Source organism: Sminthopsis crassicaudata, chromosome 3, assembly GCF_048593235.1.
Source record: "Sminthopsis crassicaudata isolate SCR6 chromosome 3, ASM4859323v1, whole genome shotgun sequence".
Taxonomy (NCBI): Eukaryota; Metazoa; Chordata; class Mammalia; order Dasyuromorphia; family Dasyuridae; genus Sminthopsis; species Sminthopsis crassicaudata.
The window spans coordinates 342396868-342419506 of NC_133619.1; the positions used below are offsets into that span (position 1 = coordinate 342396868).

Below are 22639 nucleotides of genomic sequence, written 5' to 3' on the forward strand. Positions count from 1 at the left end.
TAATTTATTCCTTGTGTTTTACTTTTTAAGTTGAAATTTTAACATGACAATTATTTTTTCTAAATTGATAAGTTCAGCTAGTTAAAGAGCAGAGGAGTCTTTTAATTCTATCTGCCTTAGCTTTTGAATGTAGACTACAGCAATGTTTGGTGAAAGGCAAAAAAAATTATGCTAATGTAACACAGGAGACCACAGAAATGAATTTACATTATAATTAAATTTTAGATTTTTCTTACCTGCTGTAAACTGAGAATGAGAGTTTTTGCACACTGAATCTTATCAATTTGCCTTGTTTTACTCAATGTCTCTTTGATGATGTCACCATAGTCATTGTAATACTGTGAAGAAAAAAAATAAAAAATTTTTGAAAATGTACATTTAGCTGACAAACCCCAAGTAATAAATTGAAGGGGAAGTGATAAGGGTAGGAGAAAAAACTAACTTTTTAATGTTATTTCATAATGAAATATTTTGTTGAATGTTAGATATTTTAATATTTTAAAGTATATATATATATATATATTTCCTGCCAATGAGATAATTCATACTGTCCATTAAGAAAAACTGCAGGAAACTTATTACCAACTCAATATAAAATACTAAAAATGGGCATATTTCTTCACTTTCAACTTTTTTCTCAACATGAAAGACAAATAAATTTCATTTTCTAGTGAAAAATGATGGTTAAGACAGATAAAGGTAAATGAGTTAATACCTCATTATTCATCAATTAATACTCATTCAGCATTCATAAAGTAGCAGAAGCAGAAAATACAAAGGAGACATTTATTCCCAACAAATTTATACTAGTCAGTTACTATTAATTATAACTAAGTCAAAAAGCTAAGTGCTTTAGATTAAAGCAATATTTATAGTTGTACAAGTTGCAAAAGCTTCTATAAATCTCTTTAAGAAGTAACCAAACTTTTGCTCCAAGTGACGTTGACAATAAAAACAAATTTATTCCTTTCTCAACTTTTCTACCAAATACTGGATCACTAATGTTCCCATTATGATCTGGAAATAGTTATGTATGTTTGAGAGCTGGACAGTTAAGCTGTTTATTTCAAAATGAACTTTGTAATCAATCAGACAGTCTACAAGCTTTTATTAAGTATCTTCTAGATGCTAGTCAGCCGATCACAAATGTTATTAAGAAATGTGCTAATGTTCTGGGATGACCAATTGTAATGGCTTTGCTTTTCTCAGTAGTACAATCATCCATGTCTATATTCTGAAGAACATATAATGAAAAATCCTATCCATACCCAGAAGAAATTGATTTTATCTGAATGCAGATTGAAACATTTTCTATCTCTTTTTAACTTAATTTTTCTTGAGATTTTTTATTTTCATTAGAATGAGAGACCTATTTTTTTTTTTTTTTTTTAACAACTTGACTTTTATGGATATGTTTTGAATAACTTCACATGTAATTTCTTCATGGTCAGTGAGGATAAGGGAGAGAACCTAGATCTCAAAATTCTTAAAAAACAATTATAAAAAATTGTTTTCAATGCAACTGGGGAAAAAATTAATTAAATTTAAACAGAGGGGAAAAAAAAAAGAAATATGCTAGATTCTGAGGATACAAAAAAAGGTTAAAAGAAAAAAAGGAAATAGTCCTTATTCTCAAGGAGCTGATATTTTATTGAAACAATATGCATACATAAGCAAGAATAAAATTTATGCAAAATAAATTAAAGATAAATTTCATATAAGGAAGAATTAGTAGCTGAGGAGGAAGAAATAATTAAGAAAGGTCTCATGGAGGAGATGAAGGAGATTTGGGATTCTACGAGGCTTAGGGGAAGACTGGCTTATATGTATGTTAAACTAAGCTTATGAAAAGGCACAAAGATGGGAAATGGTATAGCACTTCTTTCTTGTAAGTCCTAGGAAGAAGTGGCACAAAAAAAGGAAGAGCATCTAGAGGCCTGGACTAGTCCTAGGTTAGCTGGAAGACAGCCAGACTTGGGTAAATGGCTTTATTTCTATGAATTTTACTTCCTTGATCTGTAAAATAAGGCATATGATGGGATAATTTCTAATGCTCTTTTAAATTGTAATAGACCAATATTTCATACCTCTGTTGACACTACCCCAAATTGGAGGTAAACACAAGACTCTGAGGAAATGAAAAGTAATTGGTTGTCTTTCAAGGATAAAAATCTTATTCTACAAAGTCTGTACAGTATTCTATAATATGCATTGGCATTTCTCTGTCTCATCTACTCAGAAGTCTTAAGGAGAACAAAGTCACAAGCTTGTTTGAGTCAGAAAGCCTTCCACAAAGCCCAACCCATTAACACAAAGATCAACTATTGTTATTCTTTCTTTTTTTGGTTTGAATGCCAAATTTCTCTAAGAATTAAGAAGGAAACAAAGGCCTATACCTTCATGTAGTGTTTGAAGATGTCAGCAGCCGCATGCATGTCCACAATGTCATAAATGATAAGTTTGCTAAATGCCGCCAAAAGGTTTCTTCTCTTATGTAAGGCCTCAATTTTGTTAGCTTCATCTTCCTCATCACCTTCTAAACACAGAAGGCAAAAAAAAAAAAAAAAAGTTAGGGATCTCAGTTCTTATTTTAAGACAAATTAAAAACAATTTCCGCATAGGTAAACTAGTTTTTGATGTGCTTTTCATTATAATTTTATTTAAAGTTTCAGTTTCTGAATAGAAAAGGATTTTTGTTTGTATTGTGTGTGTGTGTGTATATATATATGTATACACACACACACACACACACACACACACACACACACACACACACACACACACACACACACATATATATTTTGCTGAGGCAACTGGGTTTAAGTGACTTGCCCAGGGTCTGAGGCTAGATTTCAACTCAGGTCCTCCTGATTTCAGGGCCAACACTTTATCCAATGCACCATCTAGCTGCTCCTTGTTTGTAGTATTAATGAAGTTTTGTGTTGCTATTATTTTAATTTTAGGTATAATAATTTAGTTGAAAACATTCAAAAATGAGGATATAAGATAATGGCTTGTAAATGTTTTTTAAAAGTATTATAGTAAAAAATTAAATGCTATTGAATAGAGGTTGATTGATCATGTGTTGTAGTGTTATAGATAATTCATTATTTAAGGAAAGATTGGATTAGTCAAACCCTGAAAAACTTTAGTCCTGTTAATCTAATATATTCTTATTCTCACCAGTTTAAATTCAAATCAAGAAACACTAAACACAATTACTTGCAATAGTCTTGGAATATACAATGTCAAAAGTGAAAACTTGTTTATGACAAACAGGTAAAAGTCTTAGAATCTATCTTCTCATTTTGACAACAAAATCAAATTATGTTCCTTGTGCTTTAATGACTTCCTGTATAAAAGTAAATTCAGAAAGTACTTCTTTTCAAAAAACCAAACCAAACCAAACAAAACAAAAACTGAGGAAACATAATTTAAGGAATGAGTCTGATCTTGTAAGCAAGTTCCCCTGTAGAGTACAGATATGCTCATTGGTATTTTGTTAAGATAATTTATGATAAGGCTACCTCAAGATAAATTGGCTGTTATGGAGACTGTTTGCCCTATCTTCTAAGGGTGGGGTTTTAATGACTAGAGGATACAGATTCTTTCCAAGATGACTAGAGGAGTCATTCTTTCCTTTGTTCTAGTCTATAAAAAAGAATAGTTCTTGTGTCATTCCCCCCCACCCCCCTTTTAAATGTACTCCTCTTCCTAAGCATAAGGCTTATTGGGAAGAATTCCCCTCTCTGCAGCTTTTGAGTAGTTAATGACAGTTTACAGTAGATATAGTTACATGTTCTTGTCCATGTGATCCAAAAAGTAATAGTTGCTATCTCAGTGGCAGGACAGGTTAGAGAAATACATAGAAGCTATGTGAATCTGACTAGAGAGATGACAATGTTCCAAACTCCCGCCTTCTAGTTACAGAAGGAAGCAACAACTTCCTAATTAATGTGATCCTCAAATCTCAGAGAAGACAATTTCTTGGGCAGTGCTAGTCTTGAGGGATAGTCTGTCAATAACCTCAAGCTCATGAATGTGGAGACATATTTTTTAGAGTTTTGGAGTAATGTATCTATTAGCAAAAGAAGAGGATCACTTTTGTGTCATTATGAGTGAAGGAACAGTAATGGCATGGAGAAAAATAAGACTATCAATCACTGACAGTTCTCTGAATAAGAAAGGCCTAATGGAAAGAAAGATGTCCTGCAGCCCTAAATGTTCATCTTTTATAGGTCATGAGAGGCATGACAAATTTGGGATAGATTGTATAGGATCCTGTGGGAGAGCTACAGCTTCAAATACATGTCAGAATGTTGTTCTACTGGCAAAATTAGGTTCAAATCCTTTCCCCTAAAAGCAGCTTTTGGGCTAGTGTAAATACTTTATATATTTGGGAATATACTTATTAGCTGTTTTGTGCCTTCTGGATTTTCTTTTAAGTGAAATTAGGATTGAAGCTCTTTACTTTACACCAGTTTACTTTTGAATTGGTATATTTTCAGATACATTCCAGATCAGCAATCTTTTATACATGCAAAAGAAGGAAGATTCTAAACTAAAGTGAAGCCCTGCAGGAAGAATATGTTTGGCAGAATGCCATACTACATTCTTCCATTTTTAGACAAACAACTTAAAGCATTTTTGTGTTCTACAACACTTTAAAAGTGCTTCTTTATGCTTAAGAATGCTGCTTGTTTTACAAGTGGATATAAAATATTAGTAATGTTACTACCACTTGTAGTTATTACAAGAAATTAATTTTAAATTTACATGCAAAAAATATTAATTACTTGAGAATAAGTTTCTGCCTGTTCCTTAATATAGCTATTGTCTTTCATGGTATTTTTTCTTGTTTTTATAAGTAAAAAGCCATTAAGATTCTTAAAACAAGTGATATTACTAGGTCTTGTGACAAGAAATATCTGAGAAAAATCCATTGTCTGTTGTGTTAACTATCATTTTGGCTCCACAGAACAGATAAAAAAAATACTTTGCATTTTTTGTGGGAAAGCTGTGTATAAAGTGATATGGGTTGATGTGTTGGTTTTGCTGAATTATTATCTTTTAAAATATTTAAATCATGAGGCAAGGTTCTTTTAGGTACAGAAATAGAAAGGGAATAATCAGAAACAAATGTGATAAAAAAATCCAGTTTGACTCAGATGCTGTGAATGTTGATTAGAATATTAGAAATTTATGACCATCTAGTTCTTAGAAGCCATTTGTGGAAATCAAAGCCAAAGAGCAACATAAAAACACACCTAATTTTAAATATTTCATCTGTCAAGAGTAATAGATTACTAATTATAGGAGAATATTCTGTTTTTTACTGCTTTAAAGTTAACTCTCTCAAATCTTTATTGCATCTCATTTCTGGATAATATTTCTATTATCTGACTTTTCCCCACATGTACATACAACACAACCTCTGTTTGTCACTAGTAGATTTCTTTTGTGCTTTCATGATTTGCATTGAATTGAGATGGCTGTTGGAGTGAGAAGAAACCCTTCACTCTAGTTTATGACAAGAAAGTATGAAAATTCTAAGATAAATTCTAGCTTTGAATATAATAATTTTGTTTCACTGGTTAGTTTACTTTCAGAATCTTAAGTTTAAAGGAAGATTCTTATAAAAATATATTCCCTGACATATGTGAAGGAGGATCTTGAGCTCTCTGATTTTAGAAAAGGCATTCTGGTATATATAACAAGTATGATTCTTATAAAACATTCTCAGACTATTTAAACTTTAGATTTTACAAGTGGTTTATGATTTTAAAAGGTGTTTAAAAAAAAATCCAGCCTAATCTGTTAACAAATTCAACACCCAGTATTAATCTTGTAAAATTGATTTCCTTTATTTGTGAACATTTCCTTCATGATTAATCTATTGTGAATAGTTTTTCACCTCCAAATAAATCTTCCTATCTTTTGTTCATGGAGAACTACATATTTTAATTTCTCCCTCTTGAACAAAATTACCCTGAACCTTCTGAACTAAATAGAAAACTTTTATCACAGAGAAAAAAAACAATCAATTCTTTCCCTACCATCAGTAATTTCAATTTCACCTTGTCTCCACCCCCCTCTCCCTCCAATAGCTCTTCTGGAACTATAAAGATAAAACCAACATTAAAGACAGTAGTTATATATACCCATGCTTTGGTTCTCTTCATCTTGGTCAATGAAGACATGGTCCATCACAAAACTGAGGAGCTCAGACTGCAGTCCAGTGTCTGGATTGAATACCAAAGGCTGAAGCCCCTCCCTGCCCCCTGTCATTAACTGGTGGCTGAAAATCATCAAGAGGTCACAAAGCAACATGAAAGCCTGGAATGCAAAGAGATTCACTATCAATATATATTGGTAGGAGAATCATGTTTTTAAAATGAGATTAAATCAAATACACTGAAAATAATGAATGCTAGGAGAAATTTTTTGAATTTTTCAATTCTGTCATATGAGGTCCTGTTTTAAAACTTTGTTGAGAATAACCACATACTCTAGAAAATGGAAAATGAATGGATGTCCATCAATTGGAGAATGGTTGGATAAATTATGGTATATGGAGGTTATGGAATATTATTGCTCTGTAAGAAATGACTAGAAGAATGAATACAAAGAGGTTTGGAGAGACTTACATGAACTGATGCTGAGTGAAATGAGCAGAACCAGAAGATCACTATACACTTCAACAACAATACTGTATGAAGATATATTCTGATGGAAGTGGATATCTTCAACATAAAGAAGATCCAACTCATTTCCAGTTGATCAATGATGGACAGAAACAACTACACCCAGAGAAGGAACACTGGGAATTGAATGTAAACTGTTAGCACTACTGTCTTTCTACCCAGGTTACTTATACCTTCGGAATCCAATTCTTAGCGTGCAACAAGAAAATTGGATTTACACACATATATTGTTATCTAGGTTATACTGTAAAACATGTAAAATATATGGGATTGCATGGCATCTAGGGGAGGGAGTAGGAGGGGGGGATAATTTGGAAAAATGAATAGAAGGGATAATGGTAAAAAAAAATTACTCATGCATATGTACTGTCAAAAAACTTTTTAAAATAATTATAAAATTAAAAAGAGAGAGAATAGCCACATACTAAATTATACAGGTTAGCTATGAGCTTGGCAACTAATTTGCATGTAAAAGTAATTTCTTGGATTTGGATATATTAATTCAAAGATAATAAAAAAGAATCTTGTCAGAACACCCCCCCCCCCCCCCCCGGACAATTGGAGTTAAGTGACTTGCCCAGGGTCACATAGCTAGGAATGTTTAGTGTCTGAGACCAGATTTGAACTCAGATCCTCTTGACTTTAGATCTTCTCAAAATTTTAGAAACCTCAATTTTGCTTTGAGATGTGTCCAATTATAAAAATAAAAAACTTCAAATGAAGAAGGATTTGAAGGATTCTGAAAGTAGCCTGAAATAAACCACAAATGTTCACAACTGTATACCTGAGAGTAACCTTTCTAATGTTATTTTATCTATAGATATTCTTAGGAGTATAATTATAAAGCATGACAAATTCAAAACTAAATAGCATTCTATGCTAATAAATATCTTTCTAATTTGTACTTATTTTAATGTTATATGAATTATTTACATGAAATAAATACTTTAATAGAAGCTTTGTGAAAGAATCAGGATTTAAGCATTAATGAAAATTTCATTATATGTAAATAAGGGAAGATATTCCAAAAGTTTGTTTTTAAGTTGTAATTCAGAATCCATCTTTCAAAAAAAGTAGTATTATATATGGTGGTTAGGTGGTCTGGCTACTCCACAAAAGACTAAATCATATTGTTGCTGAAACAGGATTACATACTCAGCATTATACTTCATCTACTTAATAAATGAAAAAGATTTTTATGGGCAAGCTCCAGAACTTAACCATTTTTTCTAAAACTGTTAATATAGAAATATAAATTCTGTGGTAAACAGATTGCAAGTACTTATGTAAGTGGCTACCTGCCACAAGAGGAAAACGAAACTCAGGGAATTCTTGCACTCCTGACTACAAATAGGTTGGCAGCCTGCTGTCTTGCAGAAAGGAAAGTAGATATTCAGGTAATACTTTCTTCTTGGTTGTTTTTCTGGGCATCTTCAGGCAGCATCAATTAAGAGCACAGAATGAGGCAGCTGTGAGATGCTTGTTTTCTAAAGCTCCAGATGGGAGGCTGGGAATTGGGAGAAGACAGAGACTCTGCTCACCCATAAAAAGACTAGCATTCTCTATGAACAGATGTTTATGAGTAGGCTGCTGTTAATTCATAGAGTAATTTACTGAGTCTTGAAGAAGGTAGGGATGATATGCAAGAATGTGCTAAAGAAATAAACACAAAGGAGACTCATATATGTTAAGGTATGTAAACCAGTCTAGGAGAAGAATTCAGTTCAATTTACTAAGCACCTATTATATACAAAGCATTATGCTAAGTGCTGGGGAGACAAATATAAAATGAAAAGGTCCTTGTCCTCAAAAGCTTATATTTCATTGTGAGACAAAATAGTTATACACAGATACAAACACAAGATGATTTCAAAGGCACCTATGTTAAACCTTGAAGGAAGCTAAGAATTATGAGATGCAGGCAAGGGAAGTACATTTAAGGTAAAGGCAAGGAGGCAGGAGATGGAAGGGCAAACCCTGGGAATAGCAGCCAGATCATTTTAGTTGGAACATGGATTATGTTAAAAGACAAAATGTAAAAGTACTTGGAAAGGCAGACTGGAATCAGATTGTGATTGGTTTTAAATGCCAAGATTAGAAAACAGAAAACAATTGAAGATTTGTAAGCAAAAGAGTGACCACCAGAACCTGTACTTAAAGGAGAAAGGGAAGAGAAAGATGAAGGATAAAAGTTACAAAATATCTCCTTTATATTTAAGATTTTTCTCAAGTGTTTCAACCTTGGGATTGTACGTATTAAATGCTGATGTAGTTGCTTTAGTGAGGAAGAAAAGGTAGTTCCTGTAGCTTCACTGTCTCTCTGAAAGACAATGAATTCTCAAACATATGCACACAGGAGATACCGTTCCACATGGTTCTCCTGTTGTGCCTTATCAATGGCAGGGGCAACAATACTGAGAGCTATAAACTCTGTTGCTACTCATGTTCATGGTCTCAAAGAACAGAAAGATTCAATTTCAGAGAAAGAAAGATAATAGAGAAAATATGTAATTTTGACCATCTTTTCTCTTCTTTCTTCTAGGCCAATTTAGCAAGCAACTAGGTGCTATTAATTAAATCTTTAACAAAATTAATTTCTTATACTGTTACTATACTCAGAAAATACAAGAAGGTTCTACAATATGCAAAGGTTGATCACAAATGAAGAACTGGATAATACTGAAAATGTATTTTACAGAAGCCTTTTAAGCAAGAAATTATAATAACACATTTTCTGTCCTTGTACATTTGATTTTGGCTACAAGGAAAATATAATTGACATTTTCTTACCTCTTCTTTGACTGGGGTGTTAACATTGGATAGGCACTGCTGGCAAACGGCCAAGAAGGATTTCACAGTTTTCCTCAATACTAACAAATCATCCTGAAAAATATATTTACATCATGAAATATTATTTAAAAATCAATGACAGTTTCCTAAGAAAGTTAAACAATAATGGCTAGAAAATAGTAAGTTCTGTTTGTTAAGGCAATTTGTAAAAACAATTGTATTTTAAGAGTTTATACAGAGTCAACTTTCCTAATTAGCTTTTGTCTTAGGCTGCTGTTAAAATTATTTTGTATTTGTGGAACACATTTGTCAGAAAAAAACTTGGGAACAATCTAGGAGAAACAGGAAGCCACTTAATCAGTAGGTTCTATTAAAAGAATGAGTTAAACAATTAGAAAAAAAAAAAAGTATAAAATGTTCTCTGTTCTGATTTTGCCAGAAAGAACTAATGTACATTAAAAATTAGAATGAATTACTCGTGCATATATACTGTGAAAAAAAAATCTAAAAAAAAAAAAAAAAAAAAAAAAAAAAAAAGAAAACCCAAACAAACAAACAAAAAAAAAATTAGAATGAACTAGTGAAGAAAATATTCTGCTCTGAGTAAAAAATTCTAAATGCAATGTAAGTTGAAAGAAAAAAAGAATTCAGTGTAACTAAAGTAATTGCAGAAGGCTCTATGCAGAAGGCAAAGGGAAGTTAAAGCTGGACTTTAAAAAATGATAGAATTTAGATGAGAAGAGTCAGGGAAAGGAGATCACTTCAAAAGAAGCTAAGAAATTGAGGGAGGAAGAAAATAGCATGAACATAGGCAAAGAGGCATGAATGAGTACAATATATGTAAATGTATGGGAAGGTAGTAGTAATAAACAAGCTGCTTGATGTAATAAAAAATTAATAGCATTAAAATAGAATAGCTCTCTCTATATATGCTATAAAGCATATGCACATCAAGATGTGTAGAAATGTAGAAAGATGTGATGTGAAAGTAGGATAGAGAAGACATGGCAACTTAAGCTTAAAGAGAAGGGAGAGACCCTATGAATTATTAATGCATAGAAAGAATAAAAACCATAAAACAAAAGATGAATGTTGAGAAATTATAAAGAACAAGCTTGGATCCAAAGGGGAAATGAGAAGCCATCTATTAAAATCTTTTGCAGAAAAAGGGTGCCCATATGTGTAGAAGAGTGATTAAATTTTTTTTTTAATATATTGATCAGTTTTGTCAATTTTTCCCCTAATTTTTCTCTTATAAATAATGAATCTCTGGGAAAGGGAGAGGGAAGGAAGTGAGGTGAACTTAAGAGGATATAAAACTAAAAAATAAAAAAGCTATTTTATTTTATTTATTTTTGAATTTCTTTTTTAAAAAATTTCATTATAACTTTTTATTTATAAAACATATGCATGGGTAATTTTTTGACCCTTGCAAAATCTATTGTACCAAATTTTCCCTTCCTTCCCCCTGCCTCCCTCCCTTAGACGGCAGATAGTCCAATATATGCTAAAATATATGTTAAATACAATATATGTATACATATTTATATATAGTTATCTTGCTGCACAAGAAAAATCAGATCTAGAAAGAAAAAAAAAATCTGAGAAGTAAAAAAAATGCAAGCAAACAATAACAGAAAGAGTGAAAATGCTATGTTGTGGTCCACATTCAGTTCCTATAGTCTTCTCTCTGGATGTAGATGGCTCTCCATTACTGAACAATTGGAACTGGTTTGAATCATCTCATTGTTCAAGAGAGCCACATACATCAGAATTGATCATTTTTTAATACTGATGTTGCTGTGTACAATGATGTTCTGCTTCTGCTCATTTCATTTAGCATCAATTCATGTCTCTCCTAGCCTCTCTGTATTCATCCTGCTGATCATTTCTCACAGAACAATAATATTCCATAATATTCACATATCATGACTTATTCAGCCATTCTCCAACTGATGGGCATCCACTCAGTTTCCAGTTTCTGGCTACTACAAAAAGGGCTACCACAAACATTTTTGCACATACGGGTCCCTTTTCTCCCTTTAAGATCTCTTTGGAAATATAAGCCCAGTAGAAACACTGCTGGATCAAAGGATATGCAGTTTGATAACTTAAAAGCTATTTTTTTTTTTTTAAAGAGATCATTTGAGAGAAGACTTTTATAGTGGTGGAATAAGAGCCAGGCTAATAGATTGAGAAATAAATGGGAAGTAATTAAATGAAAGCCATATATTTACAACCTATATAGGAGTTTGATTATGAAAAAAAGAATAGAGAACATTAGGTTGAGGGAAAGACAGGTTAAGCTTTTTTTTTTTTCTTTTTAAAGGATGAAAAAAAGCATATTTATAGGCTATGAGAAAGGAACAATTAGATAAGGTGATACTCCAGAGGAAAAAAACAAATGTTAAAAATTAGCAAGTCCCTGTGGAGGCTGGAGTGTATGTGATCTTGCTTTAGGTGAGGTGTGGTAGGGGATGGATAGGATTAAAAGTATATATAAATAGAGGGGATAGTTTGGGCAAGGAGATGAGATAACTCATTGTATCAGTAATTAAAATTAGGGAGAGTAAAACCAAACTTTTCTCAGTAAAACAAGAAAGCTGGTTAGTGTAATATCACTATCATTTCCAAAATCCGGTATACCTCCCTATTCTTTCTTGTAATCAAAAAAATATTAATCAACAAAATGGTCATATCCAAAAATATAACCACATTCTCTAGGTACTGTCTACCACTTGAGTTGGAGGATTCTCTCCAGGAGCATTCCAAGAGTGAGAAAGTTGGAACAAAGACAGCAGATGGTGTAAATGATCTAGGCTTGGAATTTGGCAAGATGCACATGGAAATAAAAATAAAAACATGCACAAAGGGGTTTTAAGGGTAACTGATACTGTTGTGTGAATTTATCAATGATTGTTAGCATTTTCTTTAAAAAAAAAAATCTTGTTTCAGAAATAAACAAAAATGTGCTTAAATTAAATGTAGTGGGAAGTATAGTGGACTGTATTGGCTTAAGATGAGGAAGATCTGAATTCAAATTCTATCTCAGATACTTGCTAGCTATGTGAATCCTGTATGAGCCATTTAACGTTTCTGTGGCTCAGAAATTAAACTTGATGACCTCAAAGGTACAAAATAATAAGAGGTTGAAATAAAATTTGTTTTCCTGATTCTATTCCAGTGTTCTATTCATACAGCAATTTCATCCTTTAGTAATTTTTAATTTTATTATAAATCATTTAATTTTATAATATTGGCAACCCAAGTTTGAGCAGGCAGCCAGTAACTTCAATCTGACTACAAATTTCGTGAAGGTTTTTGGAGGAATTGAAGAGCTTCAAATTCTAAAGAGATGTTCATAGATAGACAATTTGAATTTTCATATGAGGAGAAGAAAAGCAAGTGATTCAGGGAAAACACCAGGACAGAGGTAATTGCAACACTTGTTACTTGACTTTATGTATCAGGATTAAACTTAGCTGTATGTGAAAGTCTTATGCACTGCCTTATTCTAGATCTTGGGCAAATATTTGGATGGCCCAAATTCATGTAAAAATAAAATCTTTAGGGTCATAAAGAATCTTATGATTCTGGTAAACTACCTTTAAAACACAAATTTCCTATGAAATATTCCCAGGAAGGGTCACAAACATGTACTAACAATCCCTATTACTAAGGCTACATCTAGGATATATGTTAATTAGACCTCCAAGAAGCTAATCTATCAAAATTCAATGTGACCATTTACATTCTGGAAACTAGAAAATACTACAAATCAGGGCTTGATTTATTACTTTGCTAACCATGTAATCTGAAGAAGGTGAAGAAAATGTTAGGGGCAGATTAAACTGAAAAGTGTGCCATGCAACCACAAAACCTGAATATACTGGTAAAATTTTATTACTATAACTATGACGACCAAAATATTTTTTGAGTTCTTTTTTTTTTAAATTAATTTTATAACTATATATTTTTAATAAAAAATATATAATAAAAATATTTTTATAACAAAGTGTGAGGTGAGTATGAAAGCATCATTCATGTTTAGTACATCTTTTGTCCTATATTTTCTGAGAAATACAAAATAAAAAATGAAGGCAACATGTTTCAGTTATTTGCAAAGTGTTTTCTGTTAAGATTTTACATTCTGGGACATGAGCATATCTTTGACATTGAATGTTACTTTTTTTTAAATTAAAGCTTTTTATTTTCAAAACGTATGCATGGGTAATTTTTCAACATTAACCTTTGAAAAACCTTGTGTTCTAATTTTTCTTCCCCATCCCCCCACTCCCTCCCCTAGATGGCAAGTAATCCAATATGTTAAACATGATTTAAAAAATATTAAATCAAATATAGGCACACATATTTATACAATTATCTTGCTGCACGAGAAAAATCAAATCAAAAAGGAAAAAAAATGAATAAGAAAACAAAATGAAAACAAACAATAACAAAAAGAGTAAGACTGCTAGGTTATGATCCACACTTAGTTCCCACAGTCCTCTCTCTGGGTGTAGATGGCTCTCTTCATCACAAGATCATTGGAAATGATCTGAATCATCTCATTGTTGAAAAGAACCAAGTCCATCACAATTGATCATCGTATAATATTACTGTTGCCATGTAAAATAATGATTTCCTGATTCTGCTCATTTTACTCAGCATCAGGCCTCTCTGAAATCATACTGCTGATTGTTTCTTATAGAACAATAATACTAAATGTTACTTCTACTAAAATTTTATCAATTTTGCTTCTGTTTTTGTGTTAAGATTTCAAATGCATTTTATTATATTAATAACTCATACTACAGTTTATGACAGAATTTGTTTTTTACTTATTTTCCTGCTCCTAATAAAAGGGAACACGTTCCAATCAGGAAGTCACTGGTTTTCTTTGTATTTTTACTTTGTCCTGAATTCTAGTAAATCTTGACAGTTTTCATTTATGATTTAATTTAAAATGTGATATTCAGACTTTTTGTGATTAGTTTATCATGAGATGAATGATTTTTAAATTATTCCTCTTTGATTTCTTTTCCAGATCAACTGTAATAGAGAGAATCTCATATTTTCTTTTATTTTTAATCCTTTGATTTTTGTTCTAAAATATATTGTTTCTTTAAATCATTGAGTTCTGGTTGGTCTATTATAATTTTTAGGAACTTACCTACTAGTGTCAAGTTCTCTACTTTCTGTTTTGAATTATTGGTTTTTCTGTCAAATTTTTTTCCTCTTTATTTTTAGTTTTTAACTATTCCCCACCCTCAATACCCACCCCAACCACTGAGAAGGCAAGAAATATTCCTTATACATATGATGCAAAACATTTCTCCATTGGCTAGATTGTAGAAAAAAAGCAATATAAATAAGTGAAAAAAAAAAATCCTTGAATATGCACTTAAAAGTTCACCAGCTCTTTCATTGGAATTGGATAGCATTTTCTATCATAAGTCCATAGGAAATATCACAGATCAATGTACTGATCAAAGCTATGAGATCCTTCATAGTTGATGACTGCTGATGACTGCTAATATTGTATACAGTGCCATTCTGATTGTTCACATCACTTTGCATAAGTTCACTTAAGCTGAAATGTTCCTCCCAGTCATTTCTTAAACGTATTATAACAGAATCATATACAACAACTTCTTTAGCCATTCCCCAAGCGATAGGCTTACCAGTTTTTAATTCTTTGCCCCTCAGAAAAAGAACTGGTGGAAATATTTTTGTACATATGGGCTCTTTGCCATTTCCTTTCTATGGAAGTACAGACTTAGCACAGGTATTGTTATATAAAGGTACAGTTTCAGCCCTTTGGGCATAATTCCAAATTGTTTTCAAGAACGGTTACACTGGCTCAAAGCTTTACTAACAGTGCAACAGTGTCCCCATTTTTCTACATCCCCTCCAGTACTTGTTACTTTCCTTTTCAATCATGTTAGCTAACCTGGTAGGTATATAGTGGCTTCATGTACAGTTTTCTAATGTGATTCAGACTGTAACTAATGATAATTTTCATTTCTTCTTCTAATGCCAGTTTGTATCCTTTGACAATTTATCAATGAGGGAACTAAAAGTGTGGCTTAGTTATTGATATATTTGAGAAATATTACCTTTAACAGAAAAAAATTTATTACAAAATTTAACCCCCAGTTTCCTGATTTTCTTTTAATTTTTTAAAATCACCCTTTATGTCTAAATCATGTACTTGTTTTGAACTTATACTAGCATAGGTTGCTAGTAGATATTGGTTCATGACTAGTTTCTGCCAGAATAGTTTTCTCAGCAGTTTTTGTTGAATAGAGAGTTTTTGCCTCAAAATGGATTTATCAAACTCATTTATTTTTTATATATTGCATGCCTAATCTATTCCACACCACTTTATTATCATTTTTATTATGCTGCCTCACAATATCCATGAGCAATTGATATTACTCTAGTTTTTAGATGTATTTATTTGTGTGAAGTGTTTTGCAATCATGTTCATATGGTTTCTTTCTATGTTGTGTCTCAAATTATTTTAAATAGAATTTCTCTCTCACTTTCTGTTGTATTTTGTTAGTAAAATATAGAAATGCTAATGATTTATGTGAGTTTATTTTTTTAATCTTGAAATTCTGTCAAAGCTGCTAATATTTTAGACTAATCTTTTAATTGGCTTTTTAGGATTCTCTCTAAGAATACCATTGTGTCATCTGAAAAAAGTGAAAGTTTTGTTTCCTCACTGGCGGTGTGAATTAGTTTCTTTTTCTTATCTAATTGTCATACTAGCATTTCTGATATAATACTTTTATAATATTCTTAGGAGCACTTTTTATAGCTGTGAAATTGATTAGGGAATAGCTAAACAAATTGTGGTTCACGAGTATAGCAGATTTTATTACTATATTGTAAGAAAAGAAGATGAAAAATAACTGAGAAGCATGGAAATTCTAATACAAACTGATGGAAAATGAAGAGCCAGGAAAGCAAAATATAAATAACACAAATGGAAAGAAGAACAAAATAAGTGAGGATGAACATTGAGAAATTATGATTGGTCAAATGAAGAGATATATTAAAAATGGGATCTATGGGTGTGCAACACTGCAAATGAGGTCAGACTTTTATAATGTGGGGATTTTTTTTTTGCTAACTTCCAGCCCTCTTGTTCCTTTTTTTTTTTTTTTTTTTTTTTTTTTTTGTAAATTCTTTGTTATAAAGGGATAGTTTCCAGGGAGAGGTTTAAGAGAGAGAGAGGAGAAAAGGAGGTAGAGAGAGGGAGGAGAGAGAGAAGAAAATACTGATCTAAAAACAAGATAATATAATCTATTTATGTAAAAAAAGAAAAAAAACAAACCCTCCGTATTTGATTTTCAAGGTATAATATAATGGAACTTAGATGCAGGCAACATGGCTTACGTTGCAGGTTCTTAGTCAGGAATACAATACATTAGAAAAAGGCTACTAAAATATTTGTTGTCCTATGAATTTGATAAAGAGGGCTTTAAAATGAAAGAGAAGGAATATGGAATGAGTGAACATCAAAAGGAAGAGAAGTTACTGAGTGATGGTGGCCGAGGCTTAAGCTTAGCATTTGTACAAACAAAGCATTCCAATTTTCTGCTTCTACCAGTAAGTTAGAGGGAATGGATGAAAGTACAGCCAAGTTGTATTTAAGGAGAAAGCTAGGTCTCAGTGAAAGCCAGCATATGGAAGGAGTAAGAAAAGAAAAGATTTAAGAGATAAAGTTACCTACAGAACAAGCATTTCATAGAGTACAATGGAAGGATGGATAGCTTTAGAATGTAACAATGACTAAAGGTGAAGGGATTGATTGGGCTAAGGGAAAAATAGGTTTGAAAAATGACAGATGACATTCCAGATCACTGAGATGGGGTTCAGGTATGATTGGTTGGTTAATCACAGAAGAATAAGTTAAGATGTATTATTAACATTTCTAGGAGACTGACCTCAATTCAGTAAATATCTCCCTACACTTGACCTTTATTTATCTGGTTTTTAAATTCTCTTTTCACAAATCAGAAAGAAAATAATAAGATAAATGCAACTACAAGTTAAAGAATAAGAATATTTTCTGTTATTAAAAAAGAGAAATTGAAGGTTGCCCTTATAGGACCAGCACTAGGGGGCACTAGAGCAAAATAAATTGCATATGACCTGTGAGGGGGGGAAAAAACACAATTTCACCACATTTTAACTTTATTACAAAATTATGGGATAAGAGAAAATATTTCTTTGTTATATTTGTTGAATTTAACTTCAAGAGAAATATTTGATTTTGTCTCTGTCACATCGATCAACAATACTTTTGATTTCATTTCATGTCTTGAAACTGCTATTTTTAGTAAATTAAAGCACTTTTGAGGGCTGGAGATTTAAATTTTAACTCTTAACCCATCATTTTGTGGAAAATTCCATACCAAATCAGAGTTAAAGGAGATCATAAAAGACAGAAATAAGCCAATTTTTATAAGATCTTAAAAAAACAAACAAACAAAAAAAAAAAACTGTCCCCTACCACAAACAAGAATAAGAATCAAAACTGTTACTTGAGAGAGACAACATGTACAGTAGCAGGAAGCAATATAATGAGCTCTCAATTAAAAACTTACCCAAATAGATATAGTAGATATACATCTGATAGGGAAACACACGAAAACATCACAGTAAATAATTTTTTCAGCCTGACTAGTAAAGAACAAATCTATCTGTAAAACTTTTGGGATGGTCTGTGCAGAAGCAGCAACACTGAGAATTCCCATTCCAATGACAAGGGAGAGGAGGTTCCAGGTCCATAATGGGGATGCTGGACCTGTAAAGGTAGCCTTCAGTTTTTCTTGTCTATAACAGAAAATATACTGTTTTCTTTAATAATAATTGTAATTATTCCTATAAGTTCCTTTCTGATTTTCAGGAGAACCATGATTCCAGAGAACTAATGATGAAACATGCTATCTACCTCAATAGAGAGGTGCAGAAGAGAGCCTTGAGGGTCACCCATAATACGCAAGGGTGACTTAGATGAAGAATCAGCAAAAACTGAAAAGGAATGGTTAGACAGATAGGAGAACCAGGAGTAAGCAGTGTCACAAAAACCTATAGGGAAGAGAATATTCAGGAAGAAGAGGTGATCAATAGTATCAAGTGCATCAAAGAGGTTGAGAAGGATGAAGATTAAGAAAAAGGTCATTAGATTTGGTATTTACTAGATCCCTGATAACTATACAGAGAGAAGTTTCCGTGGAATAATAAGTCTGTTCAAAAGTCAGACTGCAGAGAATTAAGTAGAGAAGAAAGGAAATAGAAGTGATGTAAGAGAGTTTTCTAAAGGCATTTAGTTGCCAAAGATAGCAGAAAATATAGGATGAAGTGAGGATTTTGGGGAAGACATGGATATGTTTGAAGATAATAAGAAAGAGAGAATGAAGATAGAGAATAACACAGGATGATATTAGAAGCACTCTGCTGGAAAAGACAGGCAAAGGTGGGATCAATGGTAGATACAAAGGTGTTGGTCATAGAAAGCAATAGGCAACCTTTTCATCAGAGAGAAATAAAAGTTTAAAAATGGGAGAAAAGATTCAAATGATGCAAAGGGAAAACAGAAAAGAATTCTTAGCAAATAGTCTTGATTTAAAAAATTGAAGTATGAGGCAATTAAATATTGAGAGAATTGGTACAGAGGGTGTTGTGAATTTAGTGATTATTGATCATGATTTAATGAATACAATGCAAATACTTCTTTAAGATGGACAGCATTTAAACAGCAAGAAAAGTAACTGAATGACATTCACTTTGATAATACAATTAGACAGCTAAGTATATTAACCTTTAAGGAGTTTTAAAAAATGTTATTTTCATCATTGTTTATATTTTTCTCTCTTTTCTTTCTTTCTTTTCTTCCTTCCTTCCTTCCTTTCTTTCAAGACAATTAGTGTTAAGTGCCTTGTCCAGGGTCACACAGCTACAAAATGTTAAGGAACTCAGGCCAGATTTGAAATTAGATCCTCCTGACAGTCAAGGCCAGCGTTCTATCCACTATGCCACCTAGCTGCCCCAATATATTTCTCAAGGTTCTACTTGTTAAAATTGGCAAAAAGTCACAAAACTCTTTCCTAGGTTTCTTAATTCCTCATTTAGTGCTTCTCATGATATTTCTCACAATATTCTATTCATAAGCACAATTTTGTCAGTCATTCCTCGATTAAAAAAACATGTATTTTCATTTCCAGTTTTTTGTTACCATAAAAAGCTGTTAGTATGTGAGGCCTTTCAAAGTATATGCCCAATAGAGGAACTGAATAATAAAGTGAATGTAGTTAGTAGTCATGACCTCAAAGAACAATTAAATGAAACTAAACTTGACAACATATTCAGAATTTTACACCATTGTCCCTCATCTCTCTGTTGAGATATGTTTAACTTTATATTCTCTAGGAATGAAATTAGTCTTTGCAATTAATCACAGAGATATACCTATAAAAACAAAATTAAAGGATTTTAATTTTTCTAAGTGCTAAGGATTTTGATTTTTTAAAAACATGATCACATAAGTTGTTAAAATTTGTCACAATATAAGGAAATAATTTTAAAAAGAAAAGTTACTGAATAAAAGAAAAACAGGCAATAAAGTTCTCAGTACATTGCTATATACTATGAATATATAGCACAGAATGGAATTTAACTAAAAAAAAAAGGCTAGCACACCAAGTAGAAAAGCCTTGAGTTGTATGACTAAAATGTTGTGATGTATTGCCTTTACAAAGAAGATAAAATGGTAGCTACAACTTCCAATAAGTCATTTCAGTAGGGTTAATGAAAAGAGAAAGTTATTCTCTAAGTTAACAGGAAATATTAACCAATGAGAGGAAAGACATTCATAGAAAAAATAAAAATTAAGACATTTTTATGTTGAGGGTTAATTGACAGAAAAAATTTAAAAGATTAAAGAAAACATCTATAGATGATCACATTTTGGCTTTAGGAAAAATGTGGAAAAATTTGGTCAATTTGTTTATATTAATAGAATTTACTACTGAAAGACATTGATAATCTTAAAAATAGATGAAATATTTATCTTGGATTTGCTTTCGATCATGTTGAGCAACAATCAAAGTTAAAGAAATAGACTATCAAATGAGAGAAAAATCATGATGAAAACAACTATCATAGAAAATTTTCATTAGATTAAGTGAAAATTTTGTGCATCCCTGAGTAAAGTGAGATGTAAAATAAAATGTTTATAGACCAAATGCAAAATTGGCTATGTTACTCTCATATCTTTGATGGCTCTACACCTTATGTCACAAATTCAAAGGGTATATGTTAATGCACTGAAAAACTACTTTTGAAGCAAGTCAAGGTTGAGTACATTTATTTATTATACAGATATTTTTAAAAGGAATACTACTAAAACAGAAAGAAAAAGATTAATATAACCAAAAATTACTATATTAGTAAAAAAAAATTTTTTAATTATAAAAAAATTTAAACCATTGCTCAAATACTTGGAATTACTACATCATTAACCAGAAAAAAAATAAGTAAAAACAGTTTTCTCTTAAAATAAATCTGCTGAAAAGGAACTTTTTAACTTATAGGTAAGAACTGTCTTCATTAGCTGTGGACTAATGGATTGACAAGGCTGTGAGAATACATTTAGTTGTATGGAATACTGATATTGTTTTTATTTTTTCTTTTAGGACTTTAATGACTAACTTGTACCGAACATTTATTACTGCAGTATTATATTGCATTACTTAATTAATACATGGTTTTTAATTTCAGTTTGTGGGCAGTTGTCCTTAAGAAAATTTATTAAACAAAATTTGGTAGGATAATACAAGATTTAGTTCACGGATAAACAACTGTTTAAAGAAACACTTACTTTAGAAGGAGAGCCATCAGTAATTTTCACCAACTGCCACAGAATTGAGTAATGAGAACACTGAAGTGCCTGAACTACTATCTGTAATAAAAAGGAAAACAAAATAAGTTTAACTGATGAAAAGAAAACAAAACAACAATAATTTTAACTTATAAAATACTAGAACTCTATTATGTTCCTTTATTATCTACTTGAAGATAAAAATCCCAAGCATTAAATAATTAATTTAATTAACTAACTAAATTAGTAACATAATATTGAAAGATATTTGGCTAAAAACAAGAAATCAGATTTTTCTAAAATTAATAATAGAAACAAGCCCAAGTAATGCCATACTTTAAGTGGACAAATATTATTATTCCAAAGAAAAACATACCATTTATGAACTAAAAACTACATGAATGAATGACTAGAATAAAAAAATTGAGAAAAAAATCAATAATTATTAAAAGGAACTGGATCAATGTTTGGTTGGGCTGTGATTCTGATAATTTTTCAGGACTATAATTTTGACAGAGCAAAAGATTCCATAAGTAAGCTCAAACAATGAAAATATCTTACCCAAATGAATCACATAAATTGTGTTGCTTTTGATCAAATACCAATTAAGACTGAAGATTTATTAAAAACATTAAAAAATTCATGTTAGTAATGAAAATACTACTTTATCAAGAAGAAGGATGTTTGCAGACTACCTGTGGTCTCAGGATCACAATTTGGGATCTTCTAAAGATATGACAGAACTTAATTAGTTTGTGTATGTTCTGACTGGTCAGTAGCCATCAACACTGAGGCAAGACCCTCCATAACTAAAAAGATTAAGACTCGATAAAAGTTCTGATGATGGTTAGCCCCCCCCTTTTAAAGCCATAAAATATTTTAAAATTAAAGTGTATTATTTATGAATGTATCTATGTATCTATACAAAACATGTATAAACTTACAGATTTGGTATATACACATACACATAAAAATACACACCCACATATATGACAGTTAGATATAATGATACTGCCTACTTAACAAGGTCACAGTAGACTATAAAGATAATTTTAATGTGTCCTGGGAAACAAATAATTTGGATATCTCACTTTACTGTGATATTTTCTTTATTGTGGTGGTTTGAAGAAGACCCTTGCAATATTTCTAAGGTATACCAGTTTAGAAAACCAATACTTAGATATTAAATGTGGTACTAAAATATTTCTTTGCTTCTTAGGTAAAATCTTTTTAACCAAGGGCATAAGTG

The 22639-nt window shown here is 31.5% G+C and overlaps 1 protein-coding gene across 3 annotated transcripts in view; it reads right to left on the reverse strand.

Moving 5' to 3' along the window:
- The window catches only part of STAG1 (STAG1 cohesin complex component), a 318115-nt gene that overhangs the window by 21877 nt on the left and 273599 nt on the right, over window positions 1–22639 (reverse strand). For all 3 annotated transcript variants that reach the window (XM_074301602.1, XM_074301601.1, XM_074301603.1), the window contains 5 exons: window positions 21391–21471; window positions 9495–9587; window positions 6162–6336; window positions 2397–2536; window positions 237–338 (listed from right to left, as the gene is read on the reverse strand). In XM_074301602.1, coding sequence (XP_074157703.1) covers window positions 237–338; window positions 2397–2536; window positions 6162–6336; window positions 9495–9587; window positions 21391–21471 — 591 coding nt within the window. The remainder of the gene's footprint in view (window positions 1–236; window positions 339–2396; window positions 2537–6161; window positions 6337–9494; window positions 9588–21390; window positions 21472–22639) is intronic.